The 27,980-nt window shown below is 33.6% G+C and overlaps 1 protein-coding gene across 1 annotated transcript; it reads left to right on the top strand.

The window, feature by feature from the left end:
- The first annotated feature begins 430 nt into the window (after window positions 1–430).
- Window positions 431–27,932, top strand: LOC135841971 (uncharacterized). Its single transcript, XM_065359216.1, has 9 exons — window positions 431–810; window positions 19,184–19,472; window positions 23,905–24,147; window positions 24,284–24,438; window positions 24,532–24,722; window positions 24,851–24,932; window positions 25,628–25,767; window positions 26,338–26,490; window positions 26,581–27,932. Exons 2-9 carry the CDS (start codon window positions 19,370–19,372, stop codon window positions 26,807–26,809), a joined length of 1,296 nt encoding a protein of 431 aa, XP_065215288.1. The 5' UTR covers window positions 431–810; window positions 19,184–19,369; the 3' UTR covers window positions 26,810–27,932.
- The last annotated feature ends 48 nt before the right edge of the window (window positions 27,933–27,980 follow it).

The following is a 27,980-nucleotide window of genomic DNA, read 5'->3' on the forward strand; positions in this document are numbered from 1 at the left end:
AATTCTTCATGAAAAAAAGAGTAAAAAAACTCAAAATTTTTAGAAACAGAAACAATAATAATAATTTGAAAAAATTAAAAATTTATATGATTCAAAATGACTTTTAGACTTTCAATTCAAGTTTCAAGTGACTTTCAACAAATGAACGAATAGTAAAGGCACACTTGGGTAGTGATCAATGATCAATGAATGAAAAAAAGAATACAAAACGAATTGAAAAATTTAATTTAATGTTTAGAAAAATTTAAACCAAAAAAATACAAAATTTGAATTTATTTTGAAACAACCACCGAACACGTATTTTCAATTGCTCCTCATCCACCTAAGAGCTGACAAAATAAGGTCTGGTTCGGGAGTTCGGGACCAGCCAACTACGCACGCGGTTCGCGGCGATCGCGGGCGCGGGGCCCGCGCTTCCTTCGTACGGCGGTGCTCGACGTCGACGGTCGAATCGCGGTTTCGCTTTTGCACTTCGCAGTTCGAGACTCGAGTTTGAAACTATCGGTGTAGAGAGTGATTACGAAGCGTGATCAATCAGCTGTTGATTTTAAATTGTCGTGTTAACTGCCAAATTTTCTACCTGTAAATACTAAATAATCTTCAAAATTTTCAGTTTTATTATACTGTGTTTAATCTATCTACTTCGACTTCACAAAACACTTTCTTTTCGCTGATTCTCTTGTATTGTTATCATTTTGTGTTATCATTAATTTCGATCCTTCGCGTCTGCTTAAATTGTGTTGGAAGTCGTATTTCGTTTCTATTTTGCTGGACAGAACTCAGCAATGATTATAATGACAACTGTCTGAGGTAAGATTTTGTATTAAGTGATAATATTCTAACATTCACTATCCCCATTCCCCATAGCCCTTGCATAGTCCATATTTGTCTGCTTCACTAATCAATGTGAACGGTCCTCATTTTTTTTCAATATGTATGTAAATATCAATGAAACACAAATCAATACCTTTTTCTGTTTCGTCAAATGGTATATACCTACTTTACACGCGTATCGAAAATTGAAAAATCGCATGACTAGAGCATTTCTTTTACTCAGCTTCGTCTCAGTACCACAAGCACAATATTAGTTTAGCAAATTTGCATTTGCATGCTAACTTGCTAAGTAGGTACCTTTATCAATTTTATTGCATTGAAAATGTGGTCACTGTTGTAAATTGTAATGACACTTTTTCGATGCCTATATATTCTGCCTTCTTGTTGTCATATCACATATGTAACTTCGAATATTCTGATGTTTAGTTTTGTCCTACGAACGAAGTTTACGAATTCGTTATCTTATTTATTTTCATTGTAGTGAGAATAATGTTATTTAGGTATATCAACCTGTTTGTGATACATTTAAAATCAGGGTCATTGTATTACTCTCGTTGTGTCGTATGGTCATAAAACATTCACATAAAGTACCTATCAAGCAAAGTATCAAGTTACTGTAGCTTACTTGTAATTTCCCATGTGTTTTGTGAATACATGAAGTCGAATTTGGTGCATGATTTTAAAAACGTCATCTTTGGACAGAGAATTGAGGAAGCCTCTCCACTTTTCCAGTTTTCTTTCTAGGTACGAGGGATATTTTGAAGAAACAAGTACCTACAGGTATATAATTAGGTAGATATGTTATGAAATGACTGAATGATATGATTAGAGCTTCGACCAAGAAAATCATAACGAAACGATTGTTCCATGAATATTTCATACAAATCTTTGTGCATTTCTTAAAATTGAAATTATGACATTACGCTTACGAATTTCTTGAAAAATATTTTCTGTTGTAATCAATGGAAAATATCGATTTTGTAGTGAAAGTTCCACAATGCTACTCATTGTATTTCTTCGTTTGCTACCGTAACAAACACATGAATAATTGACTGTAATAATCTCCATACAATAGACAATAAAAAATTAATACGAAATGGGATTAGAGTTTGTAAACCATTTGATTCGTTTATTGGGCAAAAAATTAACAAATTCTGATTACTTACTCTCAAAGAATAAACACGCAGAAAAATGAAACACGTTCGATAACAATCCATTTGAGCTCAAAAATTTTTGTTTATAGGCTACTTTTGACATGCAAATTTAAAGGTATTTATTTCTTGCTTGCAAATTTGTATTTATGTATTATTTAAATTTTCAAAAATGTCAAAACGAAACAAGCATCATTTTAAACGAATAGGTACCTACCTATTTATAGGTATTGATTCCTGTGAGTAGCAAATCAGTAGGTATAGGCATTTGAATTTGGTTAGCGTGGTTTTATTTCATTTCTGTATTTTGAACCTGGTATTGTTTGAGTTAGATTACTCTTGAGGACAGTCATTTAATCCGGTACAATAGTAGTTATAGGTAATGCTCGTAATCGTATAACTGCCTTCTTCATTTTATCGTTGGAAACGTTATGGCTTGGTATACAGGATGTCCGGTATAAACTACATGCATCAATACATGCATGTATTGTATTTATTTTGTTGATAGGCTCATGATACAAGTACCTTACGTTAGCTTTAATCATTAAACAAGTAACAGAGTTGAAAACGTTGAAAGGTGTCTTTTATGTGTGATATAACGGTTATTAAATTCAATTTTGAGTGATTAAATGGTCTGAAACCCTCATGACCAAAATTCCCACTGTCCAAAATTAATTTTTCGATTTTTGAAGAATTTTTAAAAATTAAAAATTGTTATGTTTTTCTAGTCTTGAAACTGTATAATAATTCCCCCGAATCATCTCAATATTTTTGACCATTTTGGAGTCACCAGCACGATTTTCGATTTCTGCTGAATCTCCAGAAAGTGTGTACCGGAATCAATTTGGACACCTGCAACTCTAGTTGTAGCTTATGAGCTGATTTTCAGGCGAACACTTCAAGTGTGTTTGGAAATTCAGATTTTGGGAAGCTGATTTTAGACGAGACAAAGTCATTCGTGCAAATTTTAAAAATTTCCTTACGAACAGAAAAATGTTGATTTTTTTGAATTTTTTTTCCCAAATATTCTGGTCACAAAAAAAACGCATTCTATAGGTGTTCTGAAAATCGACCTTATTGTGGATAAACTTGCTATAAGTAAGTCGAGAATAAGCCGAGCCAGTTGTCCAAATTAATTTCCACGTTTTTTGGAGAAATTAAAAATCACGCTGGAAGCTCCAGAATAGCTGGAAATTTTAAAATTCGAATGGGGAGGTTTTATGCAAAATAAGTTTCAAAATTTGCCTGCAAACAGGAAAATTTTCATTTTTAAAATTTTTTTCTTGTAAATACGTATTTGGTTTTAAAAAACCCTCTCGCGATGTCCATCTGGAAATCGTTTCGAATGTAGATAAACCCTTTCAACTGATCGACAATTAGTCACGACTCGATTTTTAGCTGCCCAAATTAATTTCCTTCCTTTCCCTGCCAGAGAAATTAAAAATTTTTGATAAGTCTAAAATCGCGTTGGAGGCTTCAGAAAGGCAAGAAAGGTTATGAAAATTTTAGACCACACTCTTTCCGAAACATATTGGCGTAAAACAATCTACATTCATTGTGCTGGTAGTGGCTCTAAAGCAATGTTAATCCAATTACCTAACTGTGCGAATAAAAATGTATACGTCACTGAAAATAAGACGATTACTCTGTGAGGTTTCTGAGTTTCCGAGAAACAAACTCCCTTCTTTTCCTTCGTTTGATTCTCAAATTCAGATAGAACATCGAAATATTTTCTATGAATTCTGTGAAATTCATAATTTCTTTTCATTCGAATAGAAGTAGGTACTTATGTAAATCTAGATCACAACTCACTAGGTAATTGCTCCACCTCCATGTCTATTTTGTCAAAAAAAAAAAAAAATTATAAATATCAAAACTTCATGCAAAGCATTTCCTGGACGTTCAAGCTATACATTTTGTTGTAGATAAAAATCAGAAATGGGAATAATGTTTATCAAAACTATGTATGAGTTCATATGTAGAGGTACATGAATTATCATGTTTCATCTCATCAGTCATCACCTATAAGTATCAGCCAAGTGAAGCATTGCGATTTGTCATCTCTATCGTCAATAGTTTTAATTTTTTGTTTGTCTATGGAAAAATCAGGCGTATTATTTATAATAGATAATGTATTTAGGTTATCACGTGGGAAATTTAACCCCCTTCAAATAAGAACGCTTGTTAACTCGGTTTGCGATCAAGCGTAAAATGTTAATTTCTCTTTTTTCTTCGTTTCCATAATTATTATGAACTTGTGTCAGAGAGTCCTTGAAAAGTTATTTCCACTCTAAACAGCCGAAGATCGAATTTGTGGTTATGAAAATGGTGTTAGTTTAAAGAGTGTGGTATGCGAGCAGGAAAATCAATAAGCAAAACCTCGTATAATACTATTAGGAGCATTTTTATTACGCTCTGTGATAATGAATAGCTGGCGTACTTCACATCGTGCTGAATTTGTTCGTATAAAGTGAGCAAAAGATACGCGTGCGTGATTTCTAAAACGATTTTTGTGTCTTTGACTTTGAAATGAAAATTCTATGTCAAAAATGCTGGGCTACCCGTTGCGTGATGCGGCTACTACTTTATACACAATTTCGGTCAAACCTTTGTTTTACTTTTAATTTAGTACCTAGGTTGTTAATTCCGATGTTATACTCTTCTTACGATTTTTTTCGCTTATTCGGACACGGAAAGATTTACCTAACACGCGATTTTATTAATACATTTTGAATGTAAAAATAGAATTCATTTTTCAAGTATAGGGATCGTGAATTTTTTTCCCCATCTTACCCGTTTTTTGATTACCTTACTTACCATAGGTATACTTATCTCGCAAATTATTCATCAAATTTGTTCGCATGAATCGTGATTAATTTTTATTTAACTCAATTTCACGTACCTACCTAAATCTGAACACTATGCACTTAACCAGTCTCATGTTGTCATTAACGTACGATTTATTATTTCGTCATTATAAACTTGACGATTATCTGTCATATTATCAAAATTAATTTCGCTTCAAGCGTTACGTTTTCTGATTTCGAATAAAATAAAATCAAGTGTGTTAGTAGGTAATGATAATGTACGGTCAGTTTCATTTTTTTCCTTACGTGGAAACATATTTAATTACTATTGTTGTTTTTTAATAATATGCTTCGTATTTGGTTATATCGATGAAAGATCTATAAGTAGGTAAATGGTGGTTGTCGATATGCGATTCTTGCAACGTTTCTCGTATAGATATAATGTATGTAGTGGAGGCAAATAAGAAAAGAAAAAAACATTTTTAGCTACCCAAGCTTTTATGATGAAAAATTGTCAGGGGTGGTCCCCTGAATAATTCCTGAGAACTACCACCCCACAGACCCCCGGCTAATTTTTTTATGGGGGGTTGAACCCCCCAAAAATGGGTTTTTTGTAGTTTTATCCTCAGGGGTTGATTTTACGGCGAAAATAGCTTTAGTTTTGTATTCTACGTCAAATTTCCGATCTATTGATGTATCAACTGTCTTTCTACCCCTAAGGGGGGTGGAGCTAGAACCATTCGAATGTGAGGGGTTTTCTAAAAAACCCCAAAATGCTATGGGCGCATAAGATGGGTTAAATGGCCACCGAGAGCGTTCGGGTTGATACTAGCATGGAAGGTAGGTACTATCGAGAAACTACCGCGTGAAAAATTTCAGATCCACACCACCTCCCCTTTTTGGGGAACCCCCCTTTTCTGAAATTTCAATAGCACTTTTCTCAGCCCCATTTTAACCGATTTTGAAAATTTTTCAGTATGTAATGTATATCCTTGGTAGGTATCCCCACAAAAATTTTCAACCCCCTCCCCTCATATTTACCCCTCAAAACTGCATAAAATGTGTCTTCGCAAGGTTTGAGGGCAAAATGGGAATTTCGGGGAAAATAACTAGATATTGATAAGTTGAGTGTCGTTTTCTTATGATTCGATACCGCTGAGCACGAATATGACGTCACATTTTTTGCTACACTCATCTAGCCCTTTCCAAAGCACTTAGACCCCTCAATTTGTACTATTGTTAAAAAACATAAAATAAGTTGAAAAACGCTATTTTGAGGGGTAAATATGAGGGGAGGGGGTTGAGAATTTTTGTGGGGATACCTACCAAGGATATACATTACATACTGAAAAATTTTCAAAATCGGTTAAAATGGGGCTGAGAAAAGTGCTATTGAAATTTCAGAAAAGGGAGGTTCCCCAAAAAGGGGAGGTGGTGTGGATCTGAAATTTTTCACGCGGTAGTTTCTCGATAGTACCTACCTTCCATGCTAGTATCAACCCGAACGCTCTCGGTGGCCATTTAACCCCTCTTATGCGCCCATAGCATTTTGGGGTTTTTTAGAAAACCCCTCACATTCGAATGGTTCTAGCTCCACCCCCCTTAGGGGTAGAAAGACAGTTGATACATCAATAGATCGGAAATTTGACGTAGAATACAAAACTAAAGCTATTTTCGCCGTAAAATCAACCCCTGAGGATAAAACTACAAAAAACCCATTTTTGGGGGGTTCAACCCCCCATAAAAAAATTAGCCGGGGGTCTGTGGGGTGGTAGTTCTCAGGAATTATTCAGGGGACCACCCCTGACAATTTTTCATCATAAAAGGTTGGGTAGCCAAAAATGTTTTTTTTTATTCAAATATGATGCTAATTTGCCTCCACTAATGATTGTGTAATCAATCATATTCGTGTATTATTGGCCAATTGGGTTATTGTTCATACAACGAACTGATTGTCTTTGTTGTTCTTTTCGTGAAATTTTCTATCAATTTTAATCAAAAAAGGAAAAACTGTTCCAAAACAACTGTGAGTTGACCTTGTTCAAGCCCCCCATTAAATTTTGGCAATGAAATAACGATGCATAGATTTCTTTACTTAAACTAAATTCAGCTCTTTTCTTCTTGAAGGACTTTTTTGTAGATAGGGAAAGCTCCAGCAATTGGCTCAGAATTGCATTCTTCTGCTGAGAAACACAAAAAATGCCATCTATCTGTTAGAATTGATCCCCCCCCCCGGATTTCACAGGCAGGTTTCAATAAATCTGGAGCCTCCATTAGAAATCTAGTTCCAAAGCTAAAATAAAACCCTGGAGCAATATAGTCCGAATTGCTAGAGAAAAGTCAATTTTTCCTGATGGCTTTAAATCGGCTCTGACGAGGCTGTCGAATTCGATCCTACGGTAGAGGGGAAAAAGTTGAAGAAATTTCGAGTAATTTTCTGCAGAAGTGAACTATTTTTGGTTAAATACTTTTTTAACGATTCAAAATTTATCGAACATTAGGGTAGGAATTAATTCATCATCAGCTGCTGAAGGCGTTTATAACAAAAGCCTTTTGGCATACGATTTTGAATTCGGTCAATTCGTGTTTTTTTTTAAATTAAAAAATATCACAATTTGTTGATATTAAAAAAAGTTTTTTTTTAAATTTTAAAATAAGGGGAGTGGGTCTTGTGGCAAACATTTTTTTCAGGGACACCTTACCAAAATCAACGATCATTTTTTTAAATTTTTAGCAAGTTTTTCTCCATTTAAATAGGCTGAGAATACTCTTGTAGAATTTTAATTAAGTAATTTTTTTCCTTTTTAACACTGTTGTCTGAATAAAATTTCGATCAATTCTTTTGTTACATGATACTTTGGTAAATTTCAATCTCGTACAAATTAAATCATGCCAAGTGCCAATGGCCATCAATTTGAAGTAGGTGCACACTTCATAGTACTTGTACTTCTTTGACTATTTAGTTTTCCAATTAATACGAGTAATTTCCACTGATTTTGACATTGTATGGTAGATTCGTTGTTGAAATTTTCGATGTTAATAGTCATGTAATAATTTTAATCGAGTGTAACTGCGAATGATTTTTCTGTCCAATTCATTTCCAATGCTTCGAATGCAAATTAATTTTTGTCAAGTACACTCTCGATGGTAATTTGTATAAAGCTATAACGTTTAATAATATCGTTAATGTCTATTCCATTTCCGATTATTAATTATCATCTAGAATTATTATTGTTTTGTTACAAGCCATTATCGCCGTTCTTTTTTTTTTAAATCGACTATCGTTTGAGACTTTTCAACTTTCACGAAATATCGAATATATTTTACAACCGATGGGATTGTCGTCTCGTCGTTTTATGGGTTTTGCTGCTTCGCAGCAGGAAACCTTATACAATTCGCTTTTCCTCATTTTTACCGACTTTGCCGGAAACGGAAAAGTAAGGTATTGTATTTGTCATGATGGTTGAGGATTTGGGTGGGGGTGGGTTTTCTTGACGTTTTGGAGTGTGCTGATCACGATAAGACATATGGCGCAAAACGAGATAAGTTTATATATATATGTATAGATTTCCCCCACACATTACGCAGCCCATGATAATTCACTGACTTTTTGCGGACCGACTTGTGTTGGCACTAGCAGGGGCGCGCTCCATTTTTTCCACGTGTTCTCACAGCAGCTTACTGCTTGGCCATGAGAAGATGGTATATACTCCACCAGGTTGGAAAAAGACTTACATTTAGTCTTGTAATTCGATTTTCGATTTTTGAGGAGGGCTCCCCACTCAAGTGTATGTTTTTTAGATATTCCCCAGACTTTTTCCGCCTCCAAAAAAATGTTTTCATTGACTTACAGAGAGGTGAGGAGCTCGATTCGCTCGTGTATGTAACGCCAAGTTGATGAAATCGGATAATGCAGGTCTTTAGTGGTGTTTTGCCTCATATTTACACTGTGTTGGCTTGTTTCTAATGTCTGTGGCGAGTGAAAACAGAAAAGACTTTTTGCAGCCCGGTACTGGGCTGCAAAAAGTCCTGATGGGCCGCAAAAAGTCTGAGGTTTATCTAGTATGGGCTGCGTAATACCACGTTTCATGTGTATATATTTATTTATATATTGATACAGGCTTGCTACAGCTTATACAGGCCCGTTTCTGGAAGTGACATCGACTATCCGAGGCCCGACGCGACGTTCCGAGGCCCGTTAGCGGGTCTCGGAACGTTTTCCTATTAAAAACTATATTTTCATGATGTACACACTTCAGGGATGCTATAGACAAATTTTTGTCTGGGACTCACAAAGTAGGTATCATACCTACAGTATATACAGCTTACCTTACTTCACCCCACACAGAAACTTCATACTCGCGTCATTCCTGTATAAATCACTGCTTGGAGATCGCACCAACGGTTCTAGACCCGGCTTGATAGCCGCTAGCAAGGCGCATGCGCGAACGAATTTACCAGGCACTCTTTAAAATTTTTCCAAGTGTCAAAGACGAGGGCCTCGGATCGTCAGTACGATGTACTGGGTCTCGGATAGTAAGCAAGTTCCATATAGATATATTTATATATCAATTTATGTATAAATTTGTGTCACGCTGAACTCAAAAGCTCCGAACTTTAAGTCGAAACTGATGATGGCAAAATATTGCTTTGATACTGAACTAGAGAAATTTTTAATTTGGTCGAAATCGGTTCAGCCGTTTACGAGATATGAACGTTTAAGTGTGTTTCAACGTTATGGATAAGCAGAAATTTGTGTAAACCCTTATATCTCGCAAACGGCTCACCCCCAACAAACAGATGGGGTGGTTAGGGTGTGTAGGTTGCAGATTGGTACGCCGAAGGTCGGGTGTTCGAATCCCGCGCGAGTCAAGAGGAGAAAATTTTTTGTTGATTTTTTTGTTAATTTTTTTGTTAATTTTATCCGTCCAAAATTTTTTTGCCATAAAAAATCAAAATTTTTCAAAAATTTCTAGTGTAATTTTTGTTTTAACAAAAAACATTAAGTTTTTGGTAAATAGCCAGTAAATTTTGATAATTTTTTTTTTTTTGTTAATTAATAGTAATTTTTAGTAAATAAAATGATTAGTTATTTTTGGTGAATTACTCGTAATTAAAGTTGGTCGAAAATTTTGGTAAATTGCTTGGGTAATTTTTGGTAAATTAGTAAAAACCTTTGACAGTAAATTACTGGGGTAGTTAAAATTCGGTAAAAAATTGGTAAATTAGTGAGGAAATGTCTCGTAAATTACTGAGGTGAATGTTGGTAAATTGCTGGGGTAATTTTTGGTAAAATGGAAAATTGGTAAATTAGTGGGTAATGTCTGGTAAATTACTGAGGTAAATGTTAGTAAATTGCTGGGGTAATTTTTAGTAAATTCGTAAATTTTGGTAAAGTCGTAAATTTTGGTAAATTAATAAATTTGGGTAAATTCGTAAATTTTGGTAAAATGGTAAATTTTGGTAAATTGTTAAATTTTGATAAATTCGTAAATTTTAGTGAATTGGTAAATTTTGGTAAATTGGTAAATTTTAGTAAATCGGTAAATTTTGGTAAATTGGTAAATTTTGGTAAATTGGTGAATTTTGGTAAATTGGTAAATGTTGGTAAATTGGTAAATTTCAGTAAATAGCTAAATTTCAATTCTGGATAAAAATTAAGCCATTAAAAACCTCTAAATTTTGGTAAATCGGTAAATTTAGGTAAATTGGTAAATTTTAGTAAATAGGTAAATTTTGGTAAATAGGTAAATTTTGGTAAATTTTGGTAAATTGGTAAATTTCGGTAAATAGGTAAATTTCGGTAAATAGGTAAATTTCAGTAAATACGTAAATTTCGGTAAATAGGTAAATTGGTAAATTTTGGTAAATTGGTAAATTTTGGTAAATAGCTAAATTTCGGTAAATTGGTAAATTTCGGTAATAATTTTGTTTTTTGTCAACAATTTTCCTGATATATTATTCCACTTGTAATATGACGGTTACGTCCTCATGAGTACGCTAATTATTATTTGAAAATCAATTTCATAAAAGTGTAATATGATGGCTACTTATGATTGACTATTTTATTTTGTCGATATTTTCGACTTTTCGTATTCATTAAATCGGTAAATTTGGGTACTTCCGCGCATTTTGAAAAATTGGTAAATTTTTAAGTAATGTCTGGTAAATTACTGAGATAAATGTTGGTAAATTACTGGTGTATATTTAGAGCAAAGTCGGTTGATCTTGCGAACTGCGCAAGATGTTTTTTTCAACTGCACAAGTAGCTAATTAGGAAATGACGAATTTTGAGGAGACCTAAGTATACCTATTCATTTGTACAATTTTGAGAGAATGTAATATCAAATTGGAATTGGAGGATCGTCGGAAAATCTTTTGATTTTCTTTGTTCAAATAAAAAAGAACAACATCTAAAATTGAAAAATGCCCCCTCCTTTTCAAAAAAAAATCACAACTAGCAAATAAAATACAGCTAATGTATAGTACGAGTATTTTAATCTCATATCTGGAAAACTAGCATAAATCATATCTGGTAATTATGACACTAGATCATCCACTACAATTTCATAGATGTTGTGTTTGGTTTACCTACTTTTACGTATTTCAAACGCAACGAAATACGTAAAAATATTGTACCAAAACGGAGTAATCCTACTATGTAACGAAAGTACATCTATTTGTGATTGTGGTTTAACGACCTTCTAATCTCATTTCAAATATAAAGTATTTTTTATCAGAGAAAAATGTACACATGCGATTGAAATTTTCTTTTGATAGCGAGTTATATAATAATAATGATGGTAATTGGAACATTACTAAGGGTTCGGCATTTACTTAGGTATATTTTTTTAATACGATTTAGCTTAGTATTTTTCCGTTTTCCATAAATAAGTATATATGTGTAGGGGGAAGTAAGGTAGACATCACTGGGTAAATTATATGTAAGTAGGTATCATTTATTGCATTCTGAGCAATAAAATGTAATGCGAGTAAGTTAAGAGGCCACGAGTTGCATTGCATTGTTATTTAGAGTAATAATTTTCGGTAAAATGAAGATTTCACTTGATCATTGAATTGCAGGAAATATGAGATGAGCATCCACGTACCACGTATACCATACTTATGCTTATGACTGCGTATAAATTTGCGTTGCTGTGTTGAAATGGTTAAAAATTTAAAACTCGTGTGCATTTTCTTTACGCGGTTAAACTTTCGAGTAATATATTTCGTTTATTAATTAATATAATTATGTTTCGGGCGAAAGCGCACGTTACATCTTTTTATGCTCATTCTTTTACAATTTCATACTACATACATGCATTAATTGTATTAGCCTATGCGTAGATGTGTATAGGTAAGGTACTATATAAGCATACGAAATGAAGTACACTGAAGAAACTAATAAGTAAATTATTTATGTGAATTTCCGCGTTACGCGTTAGCGTGGTGCATCTTTGGTCAAGTTGCTATTCTTGAACTTGAATTTACTATTTTCGTGATTTGTTTCTCTTCATTTAAATTACTCGAGTGGTTTAATTGTTTAGCACTTATGTCTCATTTAGGAAGTTTCATTTTTTACTAAACAATTAAACGTTTTTTTATAATGTTACACTAGCGTTAAAATAAAAATGAAACAAATTGTGTTACGTAACAACGAAGTGAATAACCATAGCTGAGGAATTTTCAATGAGAGCTCTAAAAGCGTAGAAATGAGAAGAATAAGTAGGGAAAAATGATTTTTCCAAAGAGATAAGAGTTTGAATAAAAGTGGTTAGATTTTGCAACAATTGAAACCAATAAATTCAAATCCTGACCCTTCTATAACAATTTGAAATTCTCAGATATAAAACAGAAAATTCGAAGGAAGCTTCGAACATATGTGATTGTTTTCGAGTTTATAATATGGTCTTGGTGTAAAGATTGTTGTCATTTCAACTATGTATTTCGTTTTGTTTGTTTTTTTTTTTAATTGGAGAGTTTGAGGTTCTCTGTGATAACAACTTTTTTTTAAATTTTCAAATTTTGAAAAATTCTTCAAGAATCCAAAAATGAACTAAAATTTTTGTTACTGCTCTCGTGTGGCATGCACTTTTGACTAGCTCAGTCTAGTTTAAAATGAAGAATACAGTGAAACACAGGTATGAAAAATGAAGGCTAACAATGTGAGAAAATGGTTTCATGTGAGTTTGTTTCACACTTGAATAAGAGGCTCGGAAACAAAAAAAAAACTGAAAAAACAAGGGTTTTTGCTTTTTTTACTTTTTAGTTTTTTTTTTCGTAAATTGATTACATATGATAAGATACAGACAGCCAAAAAACTGCCAAAAGCAAGAAATCAGAGTAATGAATTTGCAAAAAAGCTGAACAAATAAAGCTTTTGAAGTTTTGCCTAGCTTTTAGGTTTTCAATCAATCACACAGCTTTGGCTAGCTTTCAGCTTTGAAAAGCCCCAAACTTCCTCAGTTCCTTGGTTTTCAGCTTTTAGGATTTAGCTTTCACTTAGCTTTCCATTCCATCTCTGGCTTTATGATCTATATTTAAAATAAATAGTAAAACATAATTTAATTAATCAATCTATTTCCAAATTATAAAATCTCTCATCTGGAAATGTTAATCACTAATCACAGATTGGTCCTTCCAAAATACTGTTCACTGATTGGCTACAAATTGAAAAACTTATGATTAAAATCAATTGAAAAACCCTAAAAAAAAAATCCAAGAAGTCAACTTACTACTGATGATTACTATACACTAATTTTCCGGAATTGCCCTTCATCAGGTGACCGTCTGAGATTCTGAGATCGATTTTATACCTCAAACGTAATTTTCATGGTCATTTTAAAAACTGAAAAAATTGAAAAAATTTCATTACCTATTTCATGATTAATGATCAAATTTTGAAAACACAAAAACACACTGTGTCCTTTTTCTAGGATTCAACTCACATAAAATGTATTAACTCACCTGATGAAAAAATTTCACCAAGAACACTTTTGGCTTTTATCTCATGAATTAGTCCTATGCAATTCATGATTTTGCAAAATTTCAGAAAGAATAACTGCTCAGTGCTCACTCACTCAAATGAATAAATATGAATTTAACACTAAAGATTTTTAATTTTTTGGATAAGAAATTTCATGAAGAGTATTTGTGAGAAGAGTCAATTTTTTGAAAAATCAAAAATCGATACTTACTAAATTTTTTTCGGAAAAAAATGTTTTTTTTTTTAATTCTTGTAAATATAAAATTTGAAACTCTGGTAGGTAAATGAAAGTTCAAGTCGGAAACCAAAAAAAAATTCACGGTTTTTTGATATCACTCTGCACTTTTTTTGAATCCCCTTTCAATTCTTCATACGATATAAAAAAGGGCTGAGAACAAACCAAAAAGTATTCTCAAATCTAAATAGGTAACGTTGGTATTTTGTTGTTGGAAGCAGGAAGCGGAAGGAGTGTAAATTCTGAAAAGGAGGTACTGGCTCAAGGATCTGTAGAAATTTTGAAAAATCCTGTGATAGCCCTAAATTTTATTAGACACCCTGATTGGAACCTGAAATTTTTCCTGTTCGAGTGGTGGTGTATTTTTGCATGCGTTTTTCGCGTTGTAATTTCTTTCAAATACCAGAATATGCAATCTGTTCTTATGAATTTTTTCTTTTATTATTGGGGAAATATTTAGGAATGCAGGTACCAATTTTTTGACCACTGTTGTCAACTTCAAAAATGCGAAATGTTTTTCAAATTTTACCCAAATATTTCTCGATTTTTCGGAAATGACAACAATGACCAAAACATTGGTATAAGTACCGCTGCATTTCAAAATACCCCCCCCCCCCCCGCCTCCAAAGTTTCAAAAATTATATCTTTCGGGGTTTAGGCTGAAGAAAGACTGTGAGGTGAGAACACTATTTCTTCTCTGTAGGGACACCTACGAGGAAAAAAAACTTTTCTTTGCGACATTCAACTCAAAATGAAGGTCTCCATCAAATTTGGTCAAAATCTTCCTGAATTTGTTTTCGCGATCTTCCTGCAGTTTGTTTATGACAAACGTTGGCTGAAACACCCTATAAAATAAAGCAAAATGGATTTATGGAAATAGCATATCTACATAAGTTATACTCGAATGTCAGTGTTATGTCTTGTCAAGAGATCATTACATAATAGGTAATAGCAAATTACCTGACGTCGTCGTTGGTTGGCAATGTTGGCATGAAAATGAAATGAACCAAGTTGAATTACGCATATTGGCTCGTTAAATTTTCCATTGTATGGTACCTACTTACTGTTCAGTCCACTGTTCTGTATGTAGTCTGTTACCTGTACCAAGTGTACCATATACCAAATCCAATAATTATGCAGGGAATGCAGGATTGCTGTATGTATTTTGTAGATTGTAGCTTGTCGGCGGATTACTATGGTCATACAGCCATATAGTCTGCATGCTGAGGTTGTATGCACTTTGGAACGATGATTCGTCGTAATTACTATTCACTCGCCTTTGCTTATAATAGAAAGTTTTTTTTTGTTGTTGTTTTCATCGTGTAATGACCGCACCAACATCGGATGTGAGATTATCTCGCATTGTGAATCGCGTATCACCCTATAGAGAAATTAGGCGCTTCTATAATTTTTTCATTATTTATGCTCGCGTACGCCTGTCTGTATAGGTATAATTTGTATATAAACGGAAGTGTTGATATATGAGCGTTGTTGCGTTACGAACAAACGCGACCGTATAGGACGCGTATAAATGATATAAGTACGAGTATAACAATACGTACATACGTTCGGCTTCGGTGTTTTGTTGTTTGTACCTTATTTTGAATTTTTCCAATTCAAAATACCATACCTGTCGTGCTTCATGCGTCAACGGAACGTACGGAGTGTAGGCTGTAATATGGTATAAGTTGGGCCTATACATATACGGTAGAAACGTATTTACGTATGCATGCTTGATTATAAATTATTGATAAGCTGCTTCTCATCTCTGCTTCCAGTTGAAGGTACCTGTAGAGGTAGATCTAACTGCGTACTATATACTGGTTTGGTTTACCATGGAAGTGCGTAATTATTTGTCGAATAATTATGCTCAGCGATCGCTCCAAAGCTGCGGAAAAATAATAACAAACAATTGCGCAACTTGGCTTTTCTCAAATTCTCTCAACAAATATCTGTTTTATGGACTTGTTTGTCACGATCTTGTCGCCAATCTGTTGCCCACTCGTCTTTCATCTCATTTTGTTCAAAGTCTACTCACTTCTTCTTCGCTTCCTCTCGAATCTTACATCTTAGGGAAACTCTCGAATATTTCTTTTCTTCCTAATGAACATAGATAATAATGTGACGTCATGGATTTACTGAAAGTTTAAAATTACTAAAAAAAAAAATACGTTAAAAGAGCATGCTGTGAATACAAATTTGGACTCCAAGGTGAGGGGAGGGGGGTCTGCAGGCTGTTGTAAAGGTCAACAAATAGTTCAAAAATTGACTTTCTCGATATTGGAGAGCGATTAAATAAGGTTAGAAGATTGAAACCTATAAATTGCAATTTTGTGGCGCATCACTGGTTGTGTAAAATTTGGACCGCCGTGTCGCTTTTTTCAATTTGGGGTGGCTGTGAGTCAACAATTGCAAGAAACTCAAATTTTTTCCATCTTAAATGGAGTGAGAATGACCTGTGAAGCTAAAAGGTCATGTTAATCACAGTAAAGGTACCTCTACCTATACATGGTTTCATTTTTGACCATTTTTATCAATTTGGATCCTTCATTATGGTCCTTTAAAAAATTGTCATTTCAAAAGTGGGACGGGATTTTTTTGTAGATAATGATTGCGTCAGGGCTCCTTAAATTTTCTGAATCTTTGAAAACTGATGAAAAAAACTTTTGTTGGAACTGGTACCATCCAGATAAAATTAGATAAACTTTAGAGCGCATGTATTTTGTCAAAATTTAATTGAGAGCCTTCTAGAAATTTTTCATACTCCCTGCCTCCCTCCTTCCTTCAAAGCAAGTTTTTACGTCCAAAAATATAGGTCAAAAATGAGATGTTTACAAAACAGAATTTTTCTTCAAGTAGATATTCCCCTTACTTGAAGTTCTTCTTAGCTATGAAGAAGTCATCTCCCGGCTAGAAAATTTAAGTACATACTTACATATATAATTTCATTTTCAACAGGAAGTTTCAAGAAGTTTTCTCAAAAAATAATGTAGATTTTCTCAAATCAAAAATTTCCTGCAGAAGTTTTCATTTTTGAAACTCGAGGTCAAGAGCAAATTTTGTTTTGCTACAAACAATTTTTGAAGGGAGATTTTTTCTTTTGTAGATGTAGAGAAGTTATCACATATTTTTCTCTTTTAAAAATGAAGTTCACAAACTTTTCTTTAAAAAGTGGGCCCTTTGGAAAACCCAGGCCTGGAGCAAATTTCCCCACTAACCCCCCCTCCTCCCCCGCTTGTCAACAGCACTGTTGTGAGTAAATGTTTTGGTTCTGACTGGACACATGATTGTGAAAGGATTTTACTTGTAATTTTGAGGTAATTTTTGTTTTTTCCCCATTTTTAATAGATTTCATTTTTGTTTGATGTTTTTAAAATTATTTCCAATCTGGATGAGGGTTTTTGGAGATTATTCCAAGTGGATTTCTGAATCATTTTATTTTAAATTGCTCAATTTTTGAAATATTTTTGAACATTTTTTTTTTTTTTTTTTTGGAAGTTTGTAGGTATACCTAGTTTTTATTAGTTTTCTAGATATTTTTTTGTTTTATGAGGGGATTTTTTTTTTCATTTTTGAGATCATGTTTCCGTTTTGAAGGAATTTACAACTGTGAAAAAATTCGTTTGTTACGCTTTCAAATGTGTTTAATAAAAACTTGGAATATTGAGAATGAGAAAAAATACCTGGAAATGCGAAAATTATTTTGAGGATTTAGATGGTAAAATTGGAAAAAAGGCTCTACGATTAGTTCAAGTTGTAAGTTTTATAAAAATTTAAAAAACTTGGAAAATTGTCCCTGTAATGAAGTGAAAACTGATTTAGTTTTGGGAAAAGCGATTCTACTAAATAAACGTGGTATCGAATGCTGTATTATTTTTTCTCATAAGCAATTGGAAATTTCCTCGATTTGTTGTGTACACGATAATTGCTTAGATGATAACTTAATTCGCAAAAATTCTACCAAGTAAGGCAAATCATTATCTTTAGATATGCTTTATCATTCAGGAAAGGAGATTATTTTTTTTGAAATGTTTTCATCTAGTATCGGTGTTTGATCGGTAAATGTCATTAGCTGTGCTGTGTTTACAAAATAGAACAGGAAAATTCTCATTATTTGAAAGCGGAGCACGTTTATTAGTATTTTATTTCATGCACAATGAGAATTTCAATTGATGTTTAGAGTGCCGGTGTCAGGATTTTTCTTTGGAGGGGGATAATATGTAATTGGGTTCAAACCTAGTAATAATGTTGTCATCTGATTTTTTTGGGGCGAGGAGGGGGCGAAATTAAGTTTCTCCGGGGCTGAAATCAAATAACTTATGTCATGAAGTGCACTGCTACATAAGCGGCAACTCGGCAACTTAGCAACTTCGTTTCGCGTCAGTGGAACGAAAATGATAAGAAGTTGCTCGGTTATTGGCTGGAACTAGCAACCAAATCAAAATTTTTTGATTTGGTTGCCAAGTTGCCAGTTGCTGGTTGCTAGTTGCTGCTTATGTAGATGTCGACTTATTTATTTCTTTTTTTAATTGGAGAGACTTCAGCGTCTGAAATTTGTTTGAAAGGTAATATTTCGAGTTGATATATGTAGAGTACGAATATACCTAGGTATAAGGTCGGCTTGAGAAGAAGAAAAAAGCCTCTTCCTTTCAAAAAAGATGAAAAAAATGAAGATTTTTAGAACAAGCTATAGACATAGGTGTGTAATCAGCATCCGTTCTAGTGGAACGAGGGCGCAAAAATGCTTGAAAAAGTGTCACTTCTTACCATCAAAAGTTTATTTTAAAAAAATTGGACTCTTGCCCCCTCCCCTTAAAACCGACACTGTTTAGACTTACTATTATTATGTTGTACTTCAGGATAAAAACTTTCATTTCAACTTTACTCTAGTCTTGTTAAAATCATGTACATATATGTGTGAAACATAGCTCTTCAGTCAGTAGCAGTTCATAATTTATATGAAGATTGAACATACGATATTAATATATTTACGTATAATGTCTGTACTCGCCAGTCTGTTGTATATAGACTCGTGTATAAATGACAATTTAATTGATTGACGTTGACAACAACGTTGATTTTTATTAGAATAGCTAATTTTTACATCGTCGTTACGATTCGATAAGTACATAATATAGATAATAATCGAGTACGAATTTTTTATGTACAGATTGTACCAGCATGATTGGCGTAGTAGCAGCGAATGGGTGAAGATGAAGTGACCAAGGCCTAAACAATGTAGCAGCCGTAATTTACCATTGTTTCAATCGTGCCGCGAGAAAATACATAGTCGTAACGCTGGATCGTTATACGATCGTGAATTTGGCGGATTTGGTATTGAAGCATTTTGGCAAGTATGGCTGCAGCTTCGTATCAACATCAGCATCATTCTTATCGACCGCTGAAAATAGTAAACCGAGATGACGACAGCTTTATGCGAATCAAGTCGCAACTTTTTGGTGAGTAGATGACTACCTTCACTTCAAGTTAGATCTTTTATAAGATGAGGAAAGGGAAAGGTATAGACTTATGCGAATTTTAAATGAAAACAATCCGTACGTCTTACTGATGAGATATTGAAGACCTGTGAGGACAATTGTGATTCGTAAAGTCGAAAGAATTACCTACCGAATTCATTTCCCTTTATTTAAAATTCCGGTGAGGAAGTAACAATTAATAATGTCGCGTTTTATTACACCTACCTGTGTCTCGTAACCTGTAATCATCTCGGCTGATTTCAAAGCCGCCTGCCGCTGTCTGGTAACGGTATCGGCGACGAAAGTAAAAAAAAATAAAAAACGAGTACACGAATAAACATTTATATTTTGGAATTAATCCGCGCGGGAAGGACGCATGGGTGGAAGAAATTGACGAGCTTGTTCGTTTTTCCGCTAAATCAAATAAATTTTACAAATTGTTCGTTTGTAATTGTATAATTTCCATTTTACATGCGATACGTTCAACGAACCTGTTTAATTATTCGGATTTATATTCAAAAAGCTATTTTCGAGGTGATACGAGGTCGATGATTTGCCATTTGACCATTCTCTATAGATATATCTCCGTGATTATTCACCTATGAGGTTATGGTACTATTATCCGTAGACTCGCATGTCGATTAGAATCACGTTAATTTCAAATTTGTTTAAACGAGGATATTTAGCTCGAGTATTCTCGAATTTGAGATTTTTTATTGCGAAGTTAAGAGACTCGTGAAGTAATTTACAAATCAAAGTTTAATTGTTTAATTACAAAATTCGGAGTCTTGGGAATTTTTGAAATCTCTAAATTGGGGGGGAAGGGAATGTTACACGTCGACTCTCTGATATGAATGGTGGTGATTTCGAATGGTGTATGAAATATTATATACAGGACCTAAATAAAATTCTTCGCCTGACTTCTCAGGTTTTTCTCTTCCCAATCTAGAAATTGTATTATCAATCGACTGTTTCTGCTCCCTTAGGAGAGTGTTTTAAACCAAGAGAACTAGTTTTTCGAAAAATTCCGAAATGACCACAAATCTGTTCGAAAATGAAATACTTAGGTATTGGAGAAAATAAGAAAGCGACTTTTTGAGAGGTCATGTGGGAAATTTCCAAAAAGTAGCTGGAAGCTTCAAAATCATTTAAAACCATTTGAAACCACCGTGTAGTCGACTTCATATCGTATTGAAATTAGTTTCCGAAGTAAATTTCAGCTTGCCAACTCCATTTGGTAAAATGTTGCGGGAATTTCAAGTTTCAAAAATCTACTGGAGGCTCCAGTAATTTTCAAAAAGTCGCTGGAGGCTCCAAAATGATTTGAACCCACTTGAAGTCGTCTTCAGAGGATGTTAAAATTGGAGTGTAGAGTAAATTTCAGCTTTCCATCGCCATTTGATGAAATTTTGTGAAAATTTAAAGTTTCAAAAATCTGATGGAGGCTCCAGGAATTATCAAAAAGTCGCCGGAGGCTACAAAAAGACTTGAAATCCCCCTTCAGTACTTCGTAGCGCATTGAAATTAGTTTACTGAATAAATTTCAGCTTTTCAACTTCATTTTGGTGAAATTTTGTGGAAATTTCGAGTTTCAAAAATCTGCTGGAGGCTCCAGAATTGCTCAAAACGGTTTGAAACAGTTTCCAATCGATTTGGCATGTCGAAAATAGGATGTATCCCAAATTTCAGCTTTCTTGGTCAATTTGGTAAAATTTTGATTTTTTCCCCTCATTTTAGGCCTAAATTTGATTTTCAAAAATTAGCCAAAAATCGAAAAACGGACTTTAGCACTTGAAATGTTGATAGGTGATGAATTTTTGCTTGATCTTTCGATCTACCTTTATAGAGTTTGAAAAATTTTGTGCAAGTCCTATGTTGGAACGCAAAATCTGCGATTTCGGCTGACCTGTCAATCAAAATGGCCGCCATTTTATAAGTAGGGCCACTTTTTTTTTGAGTACAAGGGCTTGAAATGTTCCCTAGGACTCCCCCTTTGAGAAAAAAGTTGCCCCGGAGGATCGACCGGGGGGGGGGTGCAATTTATCCTTAAGTGGGCTCCCCGACTAAATATACCTACTTGAATAATGCCATATTTTGCATATTTTAATGAGTTTTTGAAAAACTGTGGAAAACTGGCTCTATAAAAGTGCAGGGAATATGAGGTGCATAAGTTTAAAAATTCCGAGGTAGAATGGGCTGATGGGCCTCGTAGCACCTTTCCCCTGAACCTTTAAATTATGAAGCCGAAATTCTTGGCGTAAATTGCTCCATGATTATCTTGAGAAAAATTTTAATATTCTCTCTACAAGGTCAGAAGATACCGAAATCATACAAAATACTTGAAATTAAACCGTGGACCGTTCTATCGATGAAGCATTTACCTACCCAGTGAAATGAGTAGATCTGGTATGGGTATTTGAACTGGTATATTGTTGAAGGCAATGACGTGCGGAAGGAACGTGAATATTTCGCTAATGTTGTATTATCTTTGTAATGCTTGTGAGAAATCGATGAAAACCTCGACAAAATTCAATTAATTATGGTTAAATAGTGAAAGTGTGTGAGCGTAATATTCACCTTTGCTAAAGATTAGCTATAGATTATTTCATTAATTATCCTTTGTTTTGGATTTTGATAAATTGATTATGATTACAAGTAGGTATATTTTTGTGTTTCAAAAAAAAAAAAAAAAACGAAGAAAAGTGTAACAACGCTATTACTTACTTTTTGAAAAAATTTTGATTAATTTCTATTTTAAAGATTGAATGAATTTTTGAAACATTCGTTCAACTGGAATAGCTGTTTTCCCCGCGTGGAAGAAAATATTAGATGTCATAGGATGTTACATTATTTATCAAATGTACTTACTCACACGTGCGCCGCGTCGTGTCGAGCATACAATTTACTTATGGGCCTGCTTAGATAGAATAAAATATATCTTCACACGATTATTGCCGCCTATTGCTTCGCATGTGTACTTCAATCTGTTTTATGACGCAGATGTACAGATGCTGGTACTTTTTTCTCTAATTTTTTATTTGTATACGTACGACTGCGAGTGAGTAAATTCGACGTGAAAATCGCTTCATGTTCTATTAACTCGAGTATCTACGTAATCGTGTATCTAACGAAGAGTTAAGATGCGGCGCAGATGAAATATCTAATTAAAAACTTATTCGAATTAACGCTACGGAACACGTGTTGCTTTCGTTCGATAGTTCTCAAGTTGAGTATTAAGTATACAAACGTATACGACAATCAACTCGTAGCATTACCGATTACCTACCTTTCTACCTTACCTATCTACCTGTCTAGTATATGGTTACACGTGATAAGAAAATGTTGCATGCTCAAGAATTAGGCTAGATTTGTATTAAGTTGAAACACACTGTATGAATAACTTAGAGTTAGTTGCGAATGTTTTTCAATGCAAAATGGCTTAAGTAAATGCCAGTCTTGTGAAACATGTTCGTAAAGTAATACGATGGTACAATGTGCTAACAGGAAGAAAGCTGTGAATGTTGGCAAAAGGCTTCCACCGACAAATTATCCAATAAGAAACTTAGATTATTTTCGGAGTATATAGTATGAAAAGTTGACCGAGATTAGCGATAATCTGTAAAATGAGACGTGAAAATTTGGCGATGTTCTCGTTAACAGTTAATTGGGTATATATTTATGGTATAAAATGAGTCTTATAGCAAAAAAAAAACTGTATATCAATTTAATCTTCATCGATGAGCTCACGTTGCATGGAGAAAATGATTCTCGTATTTTTGTTAACATTGCTTGATAGTTTTCATGTTGACCCCTTCGTGCTTTGAAGTTTGAACTCTAGGTCTCTAGAGCAGAGCCGCAGCGAGGGGGAGGGCGTCAAACCCCCATCCCATAAATGGCAATTTTTTAAAAATTTTAAATGAATTATTCATTCAAAATTTTTTAGAGGTGCCTTAGGCAACAAATCCGGAAGTGTTTTGGCGTGAAAAAATTTTCAATCTGCATTTTCAAAATTTCTAGTTGGCATTTTCACCATTTGCACCCCCTAAAAAAATTAGCTCGAATCGTCTCTGCCCTTCAAGATTTTGTGAAAGCAGGGAACTAAAAAAGAAAAACTACAATTTGAAGAAGAAAGCTTGAGTTCAACTTCAACCTATTCACCTTGCCACTTTTTTCTTTTTTTCTTCTAAAAATTGCCTAGTTTTTGCTCTTGTAATTCAATTCTTTTTGAGGTCATTTTACTAAAAATTTTCAAAAATTCAATCATTTTTTTAAAAAATAGTCTCTTTTTATATTTAGCTTCGCCTGTATTTAAGGAAAGATAAATGTTTCCTGATTCCTGAAGTGTTCTAGTTTTCAATTCAGACTACGTTTTCGATTACAACTCGACGATAATTTGTTTATTTATTTTTCGCAGCCAAACGCAAAAGTGCCGTTGAATTGTTACAAGAAACGAAACCACTTTACGTAAAATCGGAGATCGTATTAGACAGAAAACAAGAATTGCGCAGAAGTTTACGCGGTTACCAGTTACCTAACGAAGATGAAGAAGTTACGAATAGTAGTTATTCAAACGGTACCCCTGGTACCAAACTGAATAATAGTTCTCCGCCAAATTATAATTATGCTGGTCACAATAATCATTCTCCTACCAATAACGGTGAATTTTCTTTTTTCTACCTAATGTATACCTTTTTGCTGATAATTTAATTAACCAAAGCTGTGTTTATGAATAGTTATCGAAGCGTTTTCAAATTCCCGATAATTATTGTGGTATGATTTACCTACGTTTACAGGTAACGCTGCAGTGCCATTCCCTATACCGAAAAGTCCACGTTTAATTCCACCTCCTCCGGCGTTTCGTAAATCAACAAATTCTCTACAACTGCAAAATAAACTGAGGAAACTTTTAAATGCTGATTCCAAAGAGAACCTTCTCGAGACAAATTCTGTAAGTGAATTTACCCTGGAAAACAATTGACTTTCTAAGAATGCGATGGCCTTAAACTTGCTCGCTTTCATTTTCTATATTTTTATGTGATAGATGATCGACGAATGTGATAAAAATAATGTAACCGAATCCGAGACGGTAGAATTTCATAATAATAGCTATACGAGTCAGATTAACCCAATTTGTCATAAATCATTACCAGATTTATCAAACGTGCATGATTTATCTTCATCGATTGAGCGATGCGATCACGCCAGCTATGGGTTTACCTCGTGCTCGGTTAGGTAAGTCTTAGTAATAAATAAGTGCATGTAGATGTAGCTAATTAATACGCCGATGTACCGGTGATGACACGAAGTACCTACCAAATTAAACATTTCAACGTTCTTACGCTTTTGTGATTTTGTTGCAGTTCTGATGGAGTTTGTAAGAAATCCACACATACGGATTGCGTAAGCTTGGCTTCCTGTAAAAATGATTATTTGTACGCTTCGGTACGTCGATTTGGATAAGTTGATTTAGTTGATTCGTTTTAGTATTATAATTTAAAGAAAAAAACTAGGAAGCAGTGTTCCCAATTGGTGGATAATTATCCGTTTTTTGGATATTTTGAAAAAAATCGGACAATTTTTCGGATATTTTGATGCTTTGAATTAAAAAAATCGGATATTTATAGATTTTTAAAAATATTATTTAAAAAAAAAAAAAAAAACAAACAAACAAAATAAGTGTATGTTTTTTGGAGAAAGAAGAATTGAAAGTTTGAAAAAAATTGCATACCTATGGGCCAAAAAAATAAAATCGAGTAGGTATTTAAAAAAATTTTGCTTGAGCATTATAAAAAAAGTGAAATCGGACATTTTCAGAAATAGTTTATTTCTGTATGTCTGCACTGTCTGCTGCATGTGCTACATTGCACATCATTCTAAGAAATACATAACATCACAAGTTTGAATGTTGCATAAAAATTATATTATGCATTTTTATCTAATTATAAAAATTTTAATTTTATGATTATTATAGTACCTACGAGTAAAAAGCTTACGTAAACTTTGATGAATTGTATTCAAGAAAACGATGTTTTTTTTTTATATAATTAAACAAAATCACGATTTTTTTACATAAAAATTGATTCAGATTATTTATTGCTAGCGTAAATGCAATTTTACGTGATTTTTCTTGTTTGCAGGCTGATTGTTGCGAGAGTCAGAATGATTTTAATTTGGAAGATGATGCGGTTTGTGGTCAACGAGGAGATTCGTCGCAATCTTCTCCGGTCAAGTCGTGCACTAGTTTCATCACACCCCCTCCGTTGTATTGTGATAACGAGTAAATATTGCAATTTTATTTTGCATTTAAGGAGGATGTCTTGTCTGTTAAGTAGATACAAGTCATGGAATTTGGAGGTAGCCTTGAAGTATGAGTATAAGAAATAGAAAATTTGATGGGGACAAAGCGCGTTTGTCTTGAGAAAAACTTTTCATGCAAAAGAAGAAAGTGTTCATTCATCGATTTCACTCATTAAAAAAAATTGAGGGTTCTATAAGGATTTGGATTTTTCAATATAACGTTTTCGGAAAAATATAACCAGTAGGCTAATTTGATTTTTAAAATTTTTGGGTTGTTTTGGGAACGTGAAAATTATAGGTACCTATGTACAATATGTCCCTAGATTTTTCATTTTTGGACACCTTAAAACTTTTTTTTAGAAGTCGTTGTACCTCTACCTACTTTCAAAATTTAAAATGAACACCGACTTTATACAAATTCTTTGCTCAATGTTCTGTGTACCTACTCAAATTTGTAAATCAGCATCCACTCACCTCGTACCCTACTCCTTACCTACCTACTTCTGCTCCAAAAGTGATGAATTATATAGAATATATTTTTTTATTACAGTGAATCGAGTAAAAATCGTCCAGTTCTGCGAAGCAAATCGGACGTCGGTGCTCGAACATTATCTAGTCTTCAACTTACAAACTTACCACTGTATGATTCGTCCAATTTAAATATGTTCTTCGATAACTTAGGTTTGGAGTCGGACGAATACAAGTGAGTTGCTACGATTTGCTCATCTCAACTTTTATGCATCGGCGTTAAATTTAGATTCATTATCTAATTTGATCTTTATTTTTTTTTTAGCTCATTAACTGCTCCCCGTTCCAATGCTTCCTCTCCGGTGTACTTTGACAGCGACAGCTCCGTAATATCGACTAGTGAATGCGCAAGTGAGGGAGAAAAACCTTCTACAAGTCATACAGCTGGACTTCCTTCAATAGTAGAGCGAAATGCGAGAATCATCAAGTGGCTGTGTACCTGTAGGAAAGCCTTGGAACAAATACCTCGCTCTAATGTTCCTCAATCCAGATGAAATTTCGTTTCCAATAACAATTTACGGATGTTCCAAGAAATATATCTACTCACTATGTGTTAACCATGTATTCTCAATTCGTAACAGAATTGGTATCTGATTTTGCCGTTGGCGTGTAATTTAGAGAAGTAATTCGTACTTAACTTGATTTTATGTTTTATGTCCCCCCCCCCCCTTCGAGTAACTTGTGTTAATTTATAATGTATTATAATCCACGTTACGTAATATTCGTATTTTGAAGAGGTGGAACATTGATTGTGATTAAAATGAGTAATTTTTCGGTTGAATTGTTGAAAGTTGAAGCGTAACGCATTTTTCAAAAACTTCTGTGATTAGTGTTTGTGTTTTTGACCAAAGATTTTTGTTATAGGTTAAGAGTAATCTGAAATTTCCTTTCATACCTCCGTCTTTTTGTTTTTGTTTATTTTATTTTTGTAAATAGGTATTTTTAATTCGAAGAAGGTGCTTTTTTCCATTTTTTTTATAGAGAACAATTGTAGCCGTAACATTTCTTTTTTCAAACGTTGAATCAAATATGAGAAATCGATGAATGTACCTCGGTTTTAGTATCAATGTATCATAATGACAAAATTATTCCATTGTCGAAAAACGTCAATGTTTAAAATGCATCACAGTTGTTCGATTCTTATATGTCATTTTCTGTTAACGTGTTCCTAATACATATTTTATTCCTTACGGAATTTTGACATTAAGCAATGGAAAATTAATTTGAAATGAACAACTTTTTTTTGTTGAATCTACTTAACCATAAGTGATTGCAAAAATCCTAATAATATTTAGATTAGTATGATACACAACTGGGAGTGACATTTTTTTGTGAGTTAGATACCTAGGTATATTACGTAGTCTTTATTATTAGGATATATCAAGATTTTGTAGTTGTCGAATAATTACTTCATGTACTTGATTGTTTTTTATTACCGCGTAAACCATGTATTAAATTATTATAAGTTATTTTTCCATCAAGCGAATTGTACCTTCACATTGTTATCATGATTTTCTCCGTTGAATGTTATTTTTAGTTACTTTACTGTGTGTAGTTTTTTTTAGCTTTACAAGCTGCTTTGATGTTTTGTTTTTTAATTAAATTTTGCTTTCGAAATTTCATATTTTTTTAATACGTCATGTAAATGCTCAATATTCAAGTTCC

Source organism: Planococcus citri, chromosome 3 (genome assembly GCF_950023065.1).
Source record: "Planococcus citri chromosome 3, ihPlaCitr1.1, whole genome shotgun sequence".
NCBI lineage: Eukaryota > Metazoa > Arthropoda > Insecta > Hemiptera > Pseudococcidae > Planococcus > Planococcus citri.

Coding starts and splice junctions, on each gene's coding strand:
- LOC135841971 (XM_065359216.1), top strand. CDS start 19,370: ATGGCTGCAGCTTCGTATCAACATCAGCATCATTCTTATCGACCGCTG. Junction 24,933..25,627: donor ATGATTATTTGTACGCTTCG/GTACGTCGATTT, acceptor TCTTGTTTGCAG/GCTGATTGTTGCGAGAGTCA. Junction 26,491..26,580: donor TTGGAGTCGGACGAATACAA/GTGAGTTGCTAC, acceptor TTTTTTTTTTAG/CTCATTAACTGCTCCCCGTT.